Source organism: Amblyomma mixtum, chromosome 6, assembly GCF_055824585.1.
Source record: "Amblyomma mixtum isolate Tamu chromosome 6, ASM5582458v1, whole genome shotgun sequence".
In the NCBI taxonomy this organism is placed as follows: domain Eukaryota; kingdom Metazoa; phylum Arthropoda; class Arachnida; order Ixodida; family Ixodidae; genus Amblyomma; species Amblyomma mixtum.
In genome coordinates, this window is record NC_143017.1 from 135,059,929 (window position 1) to 135,077,313 (window position 17,385).

The 17,385-nt window shown below is 51.1% G+C and overlaps 1 protein-coding gene and 1 pseudogene across 2 annotated transcripts in view; one reads left to right on the top strand and one right to left on the bottom strand.

Moving 5' to 3' along the window:
- LOC149340472 (acetylcholinesterase-1-like) overlaps positions 1-16,665 on the top strand; it is a 32,573-nt gene extending 15,908 nt beyond the window's left edge. Inside the window, exons 4-9 of the mRNA XM_089550027.1 lie at positions 5,126-5,446; positions 6,989-7,200; positions 9,205-9,538; positions 11,274-11,531; positions 12,714-12,841; positions 16,521-16,665. Coding sequence (XP_089406153.1) covers positions 5,126-5,446; positions 6,989-7,200; positions 9,205-9,538; positions 11,274-11,531; positions 12,714-12,841; positions 16,521-16,665 — 1,398 coding nt within the window. The remainder of the gene's footprint in view (positions 1-5,125; positions 5,447-6,988; positions 7,201-9,204; positions 9,539-11,273; positions 11,532-12,713; positions 12,842-16,520) is intronic.
- Positions 1-17,385, bottom strand: part of LOC149340471 (uncharacterized) — a 274,948-nt pseudogene that overhangs the window by 53,111 nt on the left and 204,452 nt on the right. The window lies entirely within an intron of this gene.

Sequence of the window (17,385 nt, forward strand, 5' to 3'; positions counted from 1 at the left end):
CTGGCTGTTGTTCGCTGTGTCTCCTAGGTCTGTCCTGGGCGAAGTCTCTTCTTCCGGGAAGAGGTGCCAGGCTATGTGGGAAGATGGTGCACGTGCTCTCTCCGCTGGCGGACAGCTCTCAGACGGCGTCGTAAATCTACGCAGCTGGTTGAGATGTCGGCGTGCTACTGTGCCATGTATGTTGACGAGCCAAGAGCGCAGGCCTATGCGTCTGACAATTGTAGCTTCCTCCCAGCGTGGCTTTTTCAGAAACTGTCGGGCGAGGACGCGCTGCCCCTCATTAAGCGTGCCGCAGCGCGGAATTGCTTTTTCTTCCCGGAACGTCTCTGCCTTTGGCTCGGGGAGGATGGCTGTGAGCTGGGTTCGCATTTCACGCTCGAACATCATTTTCGAGGGGGTCTCGCCTGTTGTGCTCTGAACCGTCGTGTGCTGCTTGAAGAGAAAGCGCGCAAGGCGGCGCTGCAGCGAGCCTGTCTGATCTCTTTCAAGGGCGCGTTTTAGCTCGGCTACGTAGCGCTCGGCTTGTCCGTTTGTCGCTGGGTGGTAGGGGGCCGATGTAACTGATGAGATCCCGTTGTCGCGATAAAACTTGAGGATCTCCGCAGACACAAACGGTGTTCCGTTGTCCGACACTACCTTGCGCGGCAGGCCGAACGTTGCAAATAGTGATCGGAGGTTGTCAATGACTGCTGCCGAAGTCGTCTGTCCCATTTGCCTTATCTCAAGCCACTTTGTGTAGGCATCTACGACCACAAGGAAAGTGCAGCCCTCAATTGGTCCTGCAAAATCAATGTGCAGTGTGCGCCATGGTGTGTCTGGCTTTTCCCATTCTGGGACAGGAGCTTTCGGCGGGGCGCTCCGGCTGCTCTGGCAAGGCTTGCATTCTCGCACCACTGTTTCGATGTCGTTGTCAATGCCAGGCCACCACATGTAGCTTCTGGCACACTTTTTCATTGCAACGATGCCCCGATGTCCGGCGTGGATGAGAGACATAGCTTGTGCGCGTAGTTCTCTCGGCATCACAACTCGGGACCCAAATATGATGCAGCCGCGATGGGTGCTCAACTCTGTAGCTCGCCTGCGGTAAGCGTCGAAGTTGTCCCCTTTGAGTTTATGCACGTTGCCTTGTTGAACAGCTGTGTAAACTAGCCGGAGAGCTGCGCACTTCTGCGTAGATGCTGCAACTGTGCCTGCTGTAAGCGGAGGTTCTGGCAGTGCTTCGAACATCAGAACGTCTCCTGGTGGAAATGGTTCGTCAACAGTTGCGTCTAGTGGCAGACGGCTTAGCGCATCGGCGTTTTGATGTTTACTCCCATTGCGGTAGACCAGAGCGTAGTCGTACGCTGAGAGTTTGATGCACCAACGTGTCATTCGCGGAGACAAAGTTGGTGGCATAGGCCTTTGTGGTCCCAGAATGCCCAATAGCGGTCGGTGATCGGTTATAAAGGTCACCTTCCGGCCGGCAATGTACTGGTGAAAATGTGTCGCCGCGTAGACGATGGCTAGCCCTTCTTTGTCAAGTTGCGCGTAGTTGCGTTCTGCTTGCGACAACGTACGTGAGGCGAAGGCGATGGGAGCTTCCCTTCCTTGCTCGTCAGTTTGCGATAGAACCGCGCCGACTCCGTACGGTGATGCGTCGCAAGCCAAAAGCAGAGGCTTCCTTTCGTCGTAGTGGCGGAGGACTGTACATCTTCGAATCAGGTCTTTCAGGGCATCGAATGACTGCTGATGGCGTGGCGACCATGTCCATGTCACATCTTTCCGAAGGAGTTGGTATAAGTCGTTGGCCACGGTAGCTCTTTGTTCCAAGAACCGGTCGTAGAACGTCAAGAGTCCGAGAAAAGCCTGTAGCTCCTGCTTGTTTGTTGGAGCTCGTGCTTCTGTGATCGCTCGCACTTTGTCCTCGGTAGGGTGAATGCCTTCCGCATCAATTCGGTGTCCCAGAAATTGCACCTCTGGCACCGCAAAACAGCACTTCGATTTGCTTATACACAAATTAGCGTTTGCTAGCCTTTCCAGAACGAGCTCTAGGCGCACTGCATGCTCTTCAGTGGAAGTGCCACTGATGATGACATCGTCAAGGTAGACACAAACTCCTGGGATGCCCTGAAGCACTGTCTCCATGAATTTTTGAAATATGGCCGGGGCTGCAGCTACGCCAAAAGGCAGTCGCTTGACTTTGTACAAGCCTTTCAGTGTGTTAATTGCCAATAATTCAGCAGTTGACTCGCTCACCTTCAGCTGCTGATACGCCTGGGTGAGGTCCAATGTGCTGAAGACTCTTGCGCCACGCAGTACACTGAATACTTCTTCAGGTGTCGGTAGCGGGTAAGAGGACGCTTTAGTCGCAAGATTGACGGTGCTCCGGTAGTCTCCGCAGAGGCGTATGGTTCCGTTCTTCTTGCGAACTACGACAAGTGGTGTGGCCCATTCTGAATGCTGCGTCGGCTCGATGACACCTTGCTGCTCCAGTTTGTCCAAATCTTTTTCAACTGAATCTCGGAGAGCAAACGGCACCGGCCTGGCCTTCAGAAATTTGGGTTGCGCGTTGTCCAACAACTCCAGTGTGACCGGGGGCCCTTCGTTTCCTGGAATCTCTTCCGAGAATACTCTTTCGTATTTCTCTTGCAGTTGCTCAACCATGTTCTGGCTCGGCGTCTGGTGTATGCCGCATATCATCACGCCTAGTGGAGAAAACCAGTTTCTCCCTAGAAGGCTTGATCCTGTGCCCTTCACAACAAGCAGAGGTAGCGTATGGGTCTGGCCGTTGTAGTTAACCTGCACGTTGGCAGAGCCCAATAGTGGCAGATTCTGTCCTGACCACGTTCGCAGGTGCGTGTCGTCTTGTTGCAGGGCGGGTGCGTCAGATGGCCATGAAGTTCGGAACGTGTCCTCACTGATCAGAGTACAGGCTGCGCCGGAGTCCACCTCGAACTTAATCAGCTGGTGATGTACGCTTACTTCTGTAAAAATCTTCGGTCGCGTGCCGAGATTCATGGTGTTCAGGTCGTACAACACAGATGGTGTTGCTGATGTTGTTCCATGGAGATCAGATAGCGGCGTATTCTCTGAGGCGTTGACGCTGTGATTAGGATGGGAAGGTGACTTTATCTTGGCAAGTCTCCGTTTCGTAATGCATGCTCTTTCGATATGCCCTCGCTTGTGGCAAAAATTACACGTGGCTGACTGGAATCGACATCCCTGGGGGTTGTGTTGGTCGTCACACCGCCAGCAGCGTTGTGCCTTTTTGACCGATTTTACAACAGAAGGCTTGCGCACCTGGTTGCTTGTCTGGTGTACCGGCTCGGTGTTCCGGCGAATCCCTCTCTGCTGGTGACCGGCGCTCTCCGCTCGAACGGCGATGTCGTAAGCTTTGCTGAATGTGAGGTCCTTCTCAGCGAACAGGCGCTGCTGCAGTGACTCGTCACTCAGTCCGCACACAAATCTGTCGCGTAACATCACGTCCAGGGGAAGCATGGTGGTGTTAGCAGAAGAAGCTGCGTCTCCCTCCTGCCCGGTAGCTGTTGTCGACAGCGTTCCAAAATTGCAGTCGGCAGCGAGCTTCTTGAGCGCGGCTACGTAGGCGCTCACAGTTTCTCCTCCCAGTTGATCTCGTCGTTGGAAGCGAGCCCGGCTGTAGACCTCGGATGGCCTTGGGTCGTAGTGCTTTTGCAGCGCTTTTACGATGTCGTCGTAAGACACTGCCGCTGGTGTGCTTGGCTGAATAAGGGCGCAGACAGTATCGTAGGTCTGCTCCCCGCACAGCGTCAGCAGGTTGGCCCTCTTCAAGGCTGGGTCTGTGATGTTGTTAGCTTCAAAGTAGAACTGAAGGCGTCCAACCCACGATGACCACGATGAGCCGTTGAACTCTGGTATCTGATTGGGAAACCCTCGCGTAGCCATGGCTTGTCAATAGCGTTGCGTAGCGCGGGTCGAATCCACTTTCTCGTCGCCACTGTCGTGTCCGGTCGCTGTGTTGAATGCAGCGAAAGACGCACACGGTACTTTAAGACTTCGTTTATTTAAAGCCGATGAGGGTGCGACCAGCGTCGACCGAGGCAGGAGCCGAACTGGCCGCCCGAAGAAAGGAGGGAGCGGAGAAGCGTCCACGGGAGGGAGTGGCTTCCCAAAACAGGAGGAGGATGCGGGGGCGCACCATGGGGGGGCATCTGGCGACAGCGTGCGACGAGGGGCAAGTGGTCGTTAGGAGGAGGATGCGAGTGGTCGTTAGGAGGATGATGCGAGTGGTCGTTAGGAGGAGGATGCGAGTGGTCGTTAGGAGGAGGATGCGGGAGCGCACACACACAAAAGCAATAAGGGGACACAACACTTTCACTGTATTCGTGTACACGCCATAGCTTAGCGGTTATGGCGTTCGCCTGCTCAGCACTACGTTGTGGGCTCGTTCTCGGCCGCAGCGAGAGAGAGAGCGAGAGAAAAATTTATTACGAACTAGTCTGGGTTGTCTTCCTGTCTTTTTGGTAGCGGCCCTTAATCTAGAGATCTATGAGCTTTCGCGACCCCGCTAGCCCTTTGGACCAACCATCGCTGGTCCATTAGGTCGGAGCTGAATAGTGCAGCCTGCCGAGAAGAGTTGGGATTTGGAATAGGGGGCTAGCATGTGGAGGAAGGAGGGCGGGGGAGGTTCGGGCATCACCACGTCATAAAAGATGAGTTTTGAGGAAAGAAAATTGCGCAGTAGCTATGTCGAGTAATACATTGTGGGCTTCGGCGCCGCGCGAGGGGCATAAGGGAGGGCAGTGCGTATATTGGAAGTGACATTTGATGAGAGAGGGAAGCAGCTGGTTTGCGGCTGCCGCCAATATATGGCCTTTGTTAGGTTAAGAAATAAGTGAAGAGAGGTCGGCCACGTCTGCTGGTGCAATTTAGTGGCTTTTTGGGTGCGTCTTCAGGGTTAGACCACTCTCCCGAAGACGTCCGCAACAGGCAAAGCGATGACGAATCCTGCGCCGTTCTCACATAAGAATAGACTTCCTTGATTTTCGGAACCTATAGAAGCAATTTCGACGTGGTTTTAGTACGGAAGCGTACAAATTCCGTGAACTGATAGCCAAAGGCCTCGAGGTCACTTCCCCGCATCGACGCGACATGCTTTCTCCCCGAGGATACGGACGCAAGCCACAAGAGGAAGACTGCGTGTCCCCAGCCGCGCCTGGGCAACGTCGGGCAGGGCAGCAGCTGGATCACGGACGAGGACTGCCTACGCCTCAACATCTGGATGCCCATGGGCTGCGTGCCGCCGCAAACAGCCCGGTGCGGCAACAAGACGGTGCTGGTGTTCCTCACGGGAGGCCTCTTCCAGCAGGGAGACGCCGGTGACGCCTCAGCTGACGCCAGCTTGCTCGCCGCGCTGGGAGACGTGGCCGTGGTCACCGTCACCTACCGGCTTGGCGCACTCGGCTTTCTCTGCGCCTCCGAGGAGAGGGTAAAACGCTCAGAAATGCGGGATGTCGCAACACCTTTTTCATGTTAGAATGCAACGACAGCTATTATCATCATCATCAGCTGGGAAAAGGCCTCTTCCATGTAGAATTAACCATGTCCTTTGCCAGCTGCGGTCACCGTGTCCCAGCACACTTCTCAATCCCATCAGCCCAACTAACTTTCTGGCGCCCCCTGCTACGCTTGAATCCACTCCGTTACCCATAAGGAACAGCGGTTATCTTGCCTTCCATTACATGCCCTGCCCAAGCCCATTTATTCCTCTTGATTTCGATTAGGATGTCATTAATCCGTGTTAGTTGCCCTTCCTGTCTCAATGTTACACCTATCATTTTTATTTCTATAGCTAGATGCGTTGTCCTTAACTTAAGCTGAACCCTCTTGGTTAGCCTCCGCGTTTCTGCCCCATATTTGAGTACCGGTACGATACAGCTGTTGTATACTTTTCTCTCGAGGGATGGTAAAGCCATAGTGGGAACTTTCTCAGCGGGAGACGATATCTCCGCCATTATGCTATAGCACAGAAGCTTCACTGGAGCAAAAAGCCGGCGGCGACAGTGTGGCGTCATCCAGAAACATTCAGATTGATTATCGGGCAGCGATGTCACCAGAGCGGAGAAATCTCATTCGCTGGAGGGGCGTGGCGCCACTGGCCCGGCAGTGACGTCACCATACCAGTTTCGTCTGTATGAAGCCTGCAGTTCAGGTCAGTTCAGAACACTTAAGCGTAAATTTCTCCCATTGTCCCCAGAGAGAATCGGAGTGCCATGGATGCTGCGTCAATCATTCTGCAGGGCCCGGGCTGAAGTAAATTCGATAGTCTTGGAACATTTAACAAACGTTGCATCAGCCTGTTCAATCGTTTCTCACTACCGATCTCGTAGACGAATCTGGTGAATCGCGCCTGCGCAGCATGGTCTTTCCTATGGGCCGTTAAAGCACTTGCAAGCGAAGTTACAGGTTTTACATTAATATATATGTGGTCAGATACTTAGCGGATAGGCCTTTATTTGTAAGCCGACAGCGTTCGCAGAACATAATTACCTTTCAAAAGTTCTTGTCGTCTCCACGACAAATATTTGTTTTCCCCCCGCAGTTCAGACTTCGTGCGTTATGTTTGCGAAGCTTCATCTGCAGCAGCTAAAAACTGCCTAATAATGCGACTTAATTACGCATTTCCAAACCAAATCGCGAATTTTCAATCGGGATATTGGCTGTTTTCAAGAAATCGACGCCACACTGCGGGGGAGCCGCGAACTGGTCTGGGAATGATTGGCGCACGCGGGGCACCGCATTATTACTACGTCGCGTAAGGGTTCGCCGACACACTTGGACATAACTGTCGAATTACTGCTGTAATGAACGCGCTGGCACGTGGATCCTTGCACGACAACGAGATAAAAGAGCCGCTAAGTGTCGGTGCGCAGGTTTTCTGGGGCCAGCAGTGCCGAGAAACCGTGGGAGCAGGAAGCTTCCACGCTGTATAGTGGAACGCTTCAAATGCGCGCCCTCCTCACGCCCGCAGGACGCCGGCAACATGGGCCTGTATGACCAGCTGGAAGCCATGGACTGGGTGCGCAACTACATCGCCTACTTCGGCGGGAATGAGTCCGAGATCACCGTGGCGGGCCACGGATCGGGCGCCGTGTCGTTGGGGTACCATATGCTTAATGCCCAATCCGGCTGGGCGCACTTTATCAACAGGTTCATCGTCATGAGCAACAGCCCCTATAACAGGTACCCCTTCCACTTTTCTCCTTCTTCGGAGCCTACGGTAGAAAAAAATTGGCTGTGGTTTAGCTCTGGTTAAACCTGGAGGATTGCGAAAGCAACATCTGCGCGTAGCCATATATTGTTGCGTGAGCTACATTGCCCAGTCTCGCCGTTTCACGTGCTCTTGCACGACCATACTGCGCATGCGCGAGAAGTAAGTGACGTCACTACGCACAGCTGGCGTGCCGGCGGCCCTGGCACGCTAGCTGCGCGCCGCTACTGCGCATCGGAGAGGAGAGAGAGAGAGGCGATGGGGAGCGCACGCAGTGGCGGCGGCCCCGGCACTCTAGCTTTGCGCCGCTACGGCGCATGCGCAACTGGAGAACGCGACGGCGGCACCTCTGAGTTAGCCGCTCAACGACGGCGGCGGCGTGAGCCGTGTGACGTCACCGCTCCTCGCGCATGCGCAGTATGGCCTTTCCTCGGCTCCGCGTAGCGTAGCGTAGACTAGCGTAGTGTCGCTTTCGCAACAAAAAAATTCACCGGACATTTGCCGTTGTGGCAATGAGAATTCCAGTGAACGCTGAGATGGTGCGAGATGATGATGACGACAGTAAAATAATTCCGAGCAGAGGTGCGAAGTAGGCGTGTACAGTACGCTTGCGTTCGCTTGCAACGGTGCGCCACACATTGTCACTCATAACAAAAGCAATGAACGAAACGGGAGAAGGAGAAGGCAGTGTCGCTCTGTGCGCAAGCTCACTGTGTAAGGCCAAATAAAAGTGTCTGCTAACAGATGTCGCTGTAAAGAAAATATCCCCTCCAACTGCTCGCATAACTATACCATGGAAAGTGACGGCGCACTCGTATAATCGTGTTACCAAAGCTCAGTTTGTTGTCAGAACAATCTCATTTTGAGAAACTTGCTGCAATACACAAGCCATCAGCGCAACAATCATCGTTGTCGCTGTCGTTTTCCTTATATTTTCGACTCTTCGCAGTATAGAATTTATTGACACATCCAGTCTGTTCCTAATGGAACAGCCTAATGGAAGCCCACTAGCACCATGTCCGCAGGGATTACTCTTTCAATGCTGAACGCCAGCACGACAGTGCGTCAATGACGTTGGGAATTGCGGACGCTCCAAGCAACGGCGCCGTTGCTTTCAACCCACATGAGCACAGTGCATGGGCGTAGAGCGCAATATGCGGTCATGAGCAAATAAACTCTTCTCATAAAATCTCTAACTTCGTGGTCATTTCTCCATCAAATTGAAGAATAAATTATGGATATTCTACGCCAAGAGGAAAACTAGTTAGAAAACAGAAATAACGTATTATCATGGAGTAATCAATAAATGAATGCTCAAACGTTGTTCCCCCTCGTGTTATTCACGGCTGTTCTAGTCTGGACGACCCATTCTCTGCAAAGGTTCTGAGTTTTTGGGTTTTGAGAGCAGTAATTTTTAACAATTATTTGTAGAATCTAAAGTCTACGTAAAGCTATTAAATCTGGCATGAATACACACAAAGAATACCTGTATACAGATATCTTCCCTTGGGATATGGCCATCAATATCACTTCAGGGTACGTTTAAGAGTGAGAGCACGCAAGACATCGTCACTATACCAGCTGTGCCATTTCTGGCCACAATCCCCTTCTTTAGCACTACCTCAAGGAGAAGTAAATGAACCATTAGAGCTAAGTTCAAGCTAACTGCAGCATCGTTTAACACTACACTCAGGGAACGACGATCGTGACAAGCGTGGTCTACAATGCTGCACCTGTCAACAGAGTCGACCATTAGAGCTATGCCAGGTTTCAGGAAACTAAATTTTAAATACGCCTCTGTGGTTCATTTCCTTTTCCTGTTGGTAGTACATGATCCAAACTATATAGCCCAACAACGTCTTTCTAAGAGAAGGCTTAAGTATTCTCTTGCGACCACAAACCAATTGTGGCAAGCATGATCCGAAGCGTGTCTTTTTTCTGCGTCGGGGTTAAAACACCAGGCCTTGTCTGCTCAGGCAAATCGACAGCAGGGCAGAGGCTACGAACAAGACGGCGTCCCTGTCCAAGGAACTGGGCTGCGGCGACCCGATGGACGATCCCGGGGTCGCCCTGGACTGCCTGCGAGACGTGAACGTGACCGCGCTGCTCGACGCGTCGTCGCCGGCGGCCGAGCACTCCGCGGGCCTCTTCTTCCCCGTGCACGGAAGCGACCTGGTTCCGGTCAGGCCGAGCCTCCTGTCGCGAGTCGTCTCGATCAGGCAGAAGACGGTGCTCATCGGACACACGGCCTCGGCTGGCGCCTACCACGCGGCGCTGCTCGCCCACACGCAGTCGGGATACGTGTTCGAAGTGCGTAGTACGTGAGTGCAGCGCCTCGAAGGCAGCTGCGCCCTTTCAAGGGCAACTGCATAGGTTTTAGAAATCGACGAGCTTAAAGGGGTCGAATGTGTGAAACTTGCAGGTAAAGCATGCGAAGTCTTTCAGGACTAGTATTTGAAATGGCGACGTAATCGCCGATTTATAGCGACGGCCTTCAAGCTTCTCCGCAGCGCACAGTGCCAAGCGGGAGGGGGGAATGATGACGTCATCGAAGGTACCAGTATGTTTCCAATGCATAAACGCTTGCTTTGAAGAAAAAAATGCAATGCCAGAGAAGCCAAAACTCGCCGAGCGTTGTTTGCACTATCCAACGAGGCACGGCAGGGTGTGGCTGACGGCAGCGGTCATTTGAAATCTTGCCTTGCGTGACGTCACACCGAACTTCCCCGGTCTGTTCTGTTGCTTTGAGGGGAAACGCAAAATTCAATCGTCGATTGCGTCATTATTTGAAATCTGCGCACAAAAACACTTGGCATGCTTTACCTACACCCTGTATCGATTCGAATCCTTGAGTATCGCGGAATTCACAAAAGGCCGTGCAGTTGCCCTTTTACGGGACGCTCAGGACAAATTCAAGCTGGCCTGTATTAATGCGATTAATTAATTAATGCGCCGTCATCCGTAAGCCCACAGTGTGGCCACTGAGACTAGCCGTTTTTTTAGCCGCGGAGTTTCCCAACTGGCATAAGAGCTATGAGGTCTGGCCACTACTACATCGCCATAACCTGTCAACACCGCATTATACACTATGCGCCACACACCAAACCTTATAATACCACACATCCGACTATTGCGGGCAGCAGAACGCCGGAAAACAACTGAATCGGATAACTTATGGCGATAACCGTTGCTTATTTTCTTTGGTGACACATGGTCTATGACATGCCGTATACTGTCCATGTACTGGTTCTTTGGTGATGCATGTCATGATGTCACCGGTCAGTGAAGTCACCGTTCACCACTGATCTACGCCAGTAGTTTATTTTGTGAGAATGCTGGCCGTTGAGAGTGTCCCATATCTGTGGCAGTGCGGTACGTCCACCTCACCATGTGTGAAAGGCGGAGAGAAGTGTGTCATTCTTAGCATGGATATTGTGTACGCGCACCCATGACACGCCTGGCGTCTTCGCCGCAGAAACCCGCCGCGGTGGCTCAGTGGTTAGGGCGCTCGACTGCTGAGTCGGAGTACCTGGGTTCGAACCCGGCCGCGGCGACCGCGTTTCGATGGAGGCGGAACGCAAAAGGCGCCCGTGTGCCGTGCGATGTCAGCGCTCGTTAAAGATCCCCAGGTGGTCGGAACGATTCAAGAACTCCTTAATAAGACACCTCTGTCTCTCTCTTACTTGTTTAATTCCCACCTCTCTCTCTTCCCCTCATGGCGCGGTGAAGGTGTCCACCGTGAAGTGAGACAGTTAGTGCGTCATTTCCTTTACTCGAAAAAAAAATGACGGAGCTTGAACACCGTTAAAGCGAGTATGACATGCGAGATCACTTGGTTTCAAATTAGCTTGGCTATCACCTAAGCATTGCCTTAACCACCACATCTCCAAGATAATTTCATTTAAACCTTCGCACCACGTGACCTTCCTCAACAGACACCGTATCGAAATCATTTCATCTCAAAGGTCAAAGATCAATAGGCCATCAACTTTTTCGGGATTACTAGTGAATTAAGTAGTGCTTTCGCACCGACAATTCCCCGCAGACGTCTGTGGCGAAGTACGCTGTGGACATGCTGCGGTGGCTGGGCGTGCCCGACGCCGAGGAAGTGGTGGCTGTGTACGGAGACCCGACGCCCGAGACGGACGTGGCGTGGCTGCGGAGAGTCTTCGGCGGGGTGCTCAACGTCTGCCCCGTGCATTACTTCGCCGAGCACTTGGCCCAGCAGGGGAACAACGCCGTCTACTCCTACGTCGTGAACCGCACGCTCTTCAACGATCAGGACGACCAGGACGGAGACGAGGTAATGAGCACCACTTGCGTGAATGCCAGAATGCGTGGTCCGCACGAGAGACAAGCAATCCAGCAATATAAATTACGCTTAATTATCATTACGCGATGAAAACGCGTTGGAGTTGGAGTTAGGCCTTGCTTTTATTGCATCTGTTATGCTTCTTATCTTGCTTTATATTTTTTCATACATTAGTATTCATGTATACATTATATTTACTTATCTATCCCTACTGGAAATTTTCATATTGCGAGTTCTATAATTCCATACGTTCCCATACAGATTTCATGGAGTCAATATGAAGCATATGGAGTCGGTATGGTCTATATTGAAAGCACGTATGGAAACTTATGAACTTGATATGACGTCATGTGCATGTTAGAAACCGTATTTAATTATGTGGATTGCTTATAGATCTGCAGGTATAAGTTTCTCTATATCTTTTCATATCGCATCGGCCCCGTATTCCCATAATTCCGGACGAGCGGCTCATTTGGAACGTTTCAGTGGAAATATTATATTTTATTAGTCTTTTTCTGTTTGGGTCCTTCCCGTGGCAGCCATCTTCCGGCTTCTCCCTCATCTCCCCTACAAGTGGCGAGGAGGATTTGCTTCTTTCCACTCTGCCGGTTGCCCGATGGCAGTTGGAAAGGGCACACTGCACTGCACATCATGCCGGAAACCGCCTTTTGTTCACGATGAGGCGTCTAATGGCAAAGCATTAATAACGACACAAGCAACAACCCCGTTACTATCGTCGAAGTCGTTGCATCGACAACAGGAAACCCTGAAAGTGCCCATAACGTGTAGGGCCCGCTCGCGGGCCCACTCAAATCCCGTGGCGCTCACCGCGGGTAGCCTCGACAACGCTTCCTCCCGAGTGGTTGGGCGGGGGGAACAAGGCTACGCGGGGGAGCCGCCGAAGCTCCCTCTCTGGACACCTACATATAGTTCACTATACACCTGCATAACGGAACGTCCGGGGCTTTCCCCGTCACGCCACTCATGAGCAAGAAATTTTCTTTCGAAGAACCACACTAGTCCCCGCCTTTTCTTTTTTCTTTTCTCTGCGTGAAGTTCAGGAATACGTTGTGCGCATTGAATCAAATTTTTACACGAATTTATTTTCATAGCTTCACATGACTTTCGCTGTAATAAAGAATTTTAAATTTTAAACATCTCTTTTCTGCTTAGCCTCTGACGCACATCGAGGACCTGGAGTTCCTCTTCGGGCTTCCTAGGCGCGACAGTTCCGTGTCGGAGGACGACGCAGCCTACAGCCGTAGCCTTATTACAATATGGACGGAGTTCGCCAAGACTGGGTACGTATATGAAAGCGCCGTCAGCAGCCGTTTTCTCACTCACTCGATCACTGCTGTTGCCGGGCTATGCTCGTTGGTGCTTTGGAGCTCCCCTCTTACTCGCCAATTTCAGGTGTCTCGCCGAGGGGGCGGAGCGAGCAGCCGCCACCACCGCGTTTGGCTTTTCCTCTGTTCAGTAATAAGCCGCGTTTACATGGCTGCGACAGGAGCACATCGGAGCGAGCTGTAGCAGCGATCACTGCGATAAACCATTGACTCCGCAGCGAAGTGAGCCGTTTACATGACGTCGAGGCAAGAAAGACCGGTCTCGATGCGACCCTGTCACTGCCATGCAAACCCCGCTATAGCTGCAATGAACGAGAACGAGGTGTGATAAAGATGGGTGCGGTTGTGATCACCATTTTTAGCTAACTAACGCGGACGAGAACGACGAGTAGTAAAGCTGGAAAAGGGAAATACAAGGTAAACCGCAAACTCACAGCGCAAAACGTCCAAATATAAAGTGGTATAGAGTTGTAGATGGCATATGCGGGTGACGAATCGCGGCTTCGGCCGTTTTTCTGTTTTTTTTTTTTAAAGCCAGCGTCCGCTTCGGCGGACGCGGTTGTTGCTGCGACACGCGTCTTTTCTTCTCTTTCTCCTTTTCTCTTTCCTCTGATCTCTCCTCTATCTGCACGTGGCAGCGGTGGTGGCTCGGCTGGAGCCAGTAGGCAGGCCCATGCAATTTCCTTTTCATCCTTCTCGCAGTCGCAACATAAATGGCATATGCGGTTCAGCGTTCCCAAGCTCCGCGTGTGTTGTGACAGAAGCCATAGCAGAGGGGGCGCCAGGGTAATTTCGACCACCAGGGGTTCTAAAAAGTGCACTGGCATCGCATAACAGCACACGAGTGGTTTTACATTTCGGCTGTATAGAAATACAATACGGCCGCCAAGACCAGGATTTCATCCCGCCATATCATATAGGTCGCCAGTCGAACGCCATATAGCATCATCACTGAACCATCAACGGCTGCAACGTACTCTCTCTCGGTTTTGCCTATACGTTCGCGCGATGTAATGCATGCAACGAGGACAGGCGAGCCGATGATGTCGAGCCGGGCGTCGTTAACTTAGAGCACCGACCTGCTATTTCGGAACTCTCCGCTTTCAAGATAAAGAACATGTTACTCGGCAGCGTGGACACTGTGTACAGTAGACAAACGGGCACGTAGAGGAAAGAGGAAAAAAAAAAACATGGACAAACGCACTATATGTGCGATCCTGCCTCCTATACATTCGCTGGAATAAAGCTTGCACATGCCGCAAATGTATGTTCAAACACGCTCTAATTCCGGGTACCTTGCCGCGCTGTCGCCGATTCTGTGCCACATAAAGAATGAATTTAGAACACCCGCAAACCTTGCGGCGTTAGTCGGCGTGCGCCTCTCGCCTCCTGTCTAGCTGTGCTCTGATATCTTAGTCTGGTGCAGAGTTGGCCGCATCACAACTATGTCGTAGGAGATATCAATAATGTATAGGTTGAACGATCAAACTATTCGGCATCTATCTGGCTGAGATAAGAGACAACCATGCGCTTTGGGTTTGAAGAAGAACGAAATAAATATGCTTGAGTTGTAAACCAAGGAGCTGTTCACGAAGCAGCTCTCGGAACATCGAGGGGCCGACGAGGGCGTTGTGACGGGGGAGTTTGGCGGTAAATTGGTTTTTGAGGAAAGGAAATGGCGCAGTATCTGTCTCACATATCTCGGCGGACACCTGAACCACGCCGTAAGGGAAGGGAGGAAGGTAGGAGCGAAAGAAATAAGAAAGAAAGAGGTCTTGCGGAGAGCAATACAATCACCGCACCGGCGATTCTTGAATGCGATCTGCACGCGGCGTGCGATCAATTTACGCCCGTCACGTCTGACACAAATGCGGACGCCGCCGCTAGCAATTCACTGATGCCCTCTCCGGAACAACCACAGGCAGCATATTATACGAGCAACTTTATAACATATATGCCTTCAGCCCTCAAAACTGCAGAGCCAAGCACCACGTACGAATTGCATCTTAATGCGTCAGCTAGCTTTGTTTCTCTAATAATCTGAAACGGTGCACGTATACAGTCGCATAATATTTGCGGACAGTAAACATAGTACGTAGCTTTACCGAACGTTATGGGTAGGACCGTGAGTAGTACAGTAGCGGCAATTCATCCCACCACCTCTAGCCTCCTCCCCCATTCAGCGCAAGCCTGTCTTTTTTTTTTTTCGCTTGTGATTTAATGTTTCGACGGTGGCAACGCCCATGCTTAGCTACCCATAGGAGGAAGCAACACAACGTCGGCACAAGGAGAGGCTAAAAGGCAAAACCGCATTTTATAAAAATCGTCGCTTACTGAAGTTTTCTTTTTTCCGGAAACTTTAGTTGCAAGACTGCCACCGCCTTTGCTGTCCTCTGAAACCAGGTGACAGCAAATAACCGTACCGCCATACCTCCCATATAGACGAAGATCAGTAGCGTACCTACGACAGGCCTCGAGCACAGTGCCTGGGAAACTGGTGCAGTACCTGCGTAAGCAACGTACCATGTTCACATGCAGCCAAGTGCAATAAGTTGCACGCGTACAGTCTCTGCCAAAAACATACGGTCCGCGAGCACCACTACGAAGCCGCGTATAGTGGAGCTCCTGTAGCACCCGTGGAAGTCTCATGCGCCGGACATCTCAAGAGCTCCCACAGAATTGGAAACAACGAGCTACACAGTGTCGCCCAGAAGCTAGCATGGTGAGCTGAATATATTTTTGACAAAGGCTGTACAGAGATCTCTGCGTACAGACTTCCGCACACACTGCAGTCCCCCTAATTATCATTCATGGCTGGGCATATACACAGCAAACGCTAAACCCCTTGTATGGGAGTAAAAAGGTGTAAGCGGTCCTCTAGCGCACTTTCTAATAGGTTCACATGTATGTTGAAAATCCCTGGGATATACAGCCATCACTAAAAATACGGAATAGGTACGGCTGGCAGAGGAAACAAATTGCCTTTTCAAATAATGCGAAGCTGTTGCGGTTACCAAGATCTTAACCGAGGTTCCAACTTTCAGTCTTCTCTAACTGCTACCCTCAAGACCTCAGGTGCGGCTACTGTTTCTTTTTTTTTCACTATATTGCTACGCTGTATGTAGTATATTATATATCAACCAGCACATCAAGAACCCAATAGATAATAATGTATAACTAGGAACCATCATTTGTGTATTACTAATTAGTTTGCTGCACTGTACGTTTTTTTTTCTAAGTTTATGCAACCACTCCCCTCTATAATGCCTCTTGTCCTCAGGGTACACGAAATAAATAAATAAAAGTATCCTTACATTGCAAATTCCACCAAGTTATGCTTTGCAGTGGGAATATTGCTCTGCTGCCAACAGTAAGTATTCTTTATATTTAGTGATGGAAATTTACCCCGAGACTTTGGTAGTATACCCTGCCCCTAAGAGGGAAGGTGATGAAGGACTGTTTACCCTTTTCTACTCCTCCATAGGGTAACTCATGTTTACAGTGATACCGTGCCCCTTCCTCCCCATCCTTCATGCTCGCTGTTTTGTAGCACAGTCGACATGCCATAGTTGGATAACTACGTCCCTTTCCCTCATGCTGAGCAGCTCTCGTTGTGGTTACTGTTCGTCTACAGGCGTCTGCCCACGGTCCAGGGACAGCAGTGGCCCACGTTCGACCCCCAGGACCGAGAAACTGTCGTGCTCAGCGGACCGGAGCCCGTTTTTCTGACAGACATCTGGAAGAACGAATGCGACGCGCTACGCAAGCACCTCATGTAGACGAGGCACACGCTTCGCACCGTTATAGCAGACAAGGGAATCCACGGACCACTGTAGCGCAACAAATTAATTTTTAATCGACTATGATAACTCGACCTAAATAACCGCGAATTGATAGATAATCGTCCGTGGCGCACTAGCAGAGCTTCGCTCAAGAATGACTGAAGGGTTATACAACGCGTGTAAACAACAACCTGCCAACTGTGCAGTTCATACGGACAACTGTGCACCAGCGTCTCCGCACGTAGAACGGACATTCATCGTGGACACCTTGCATTTTACGGGACATTAAGAAGGCAGCGCTTCTGCTTGAGCCAATCCTATGCGGCTCGCTCGCAGACGGCGCATAGCTGAAATTACATATGCAGCACCTGCAGGTATAAGTACCGGCTATATTTGGCCAGCACTTCTTATTCTGTGTTCCTGATAGTCTATAGAGGCGCCAATGCTGTTTCCGGGCCACTGCCTGCTCAGAAAATTGCTCGCGTTGATGCAGGAATTCTCGTTTGTCAAGGTGTGCTCTTTCATAGTTTTTCTTTTTTTTTTTTTGCGGCGGTGAGAAAACAAAAACGTGCGTGTACTATTCCCGTTAAAAGTAAGTTTTATTCTATTTGATTTTATGAAAGCGCGTGCGATTATGTGTGGCAGAAGTTTTGTGATTTCATTTCCTTTCATTTCATTTATTTTTCCCTTAAAGGCCCGAGGGCATTACATAAGGGG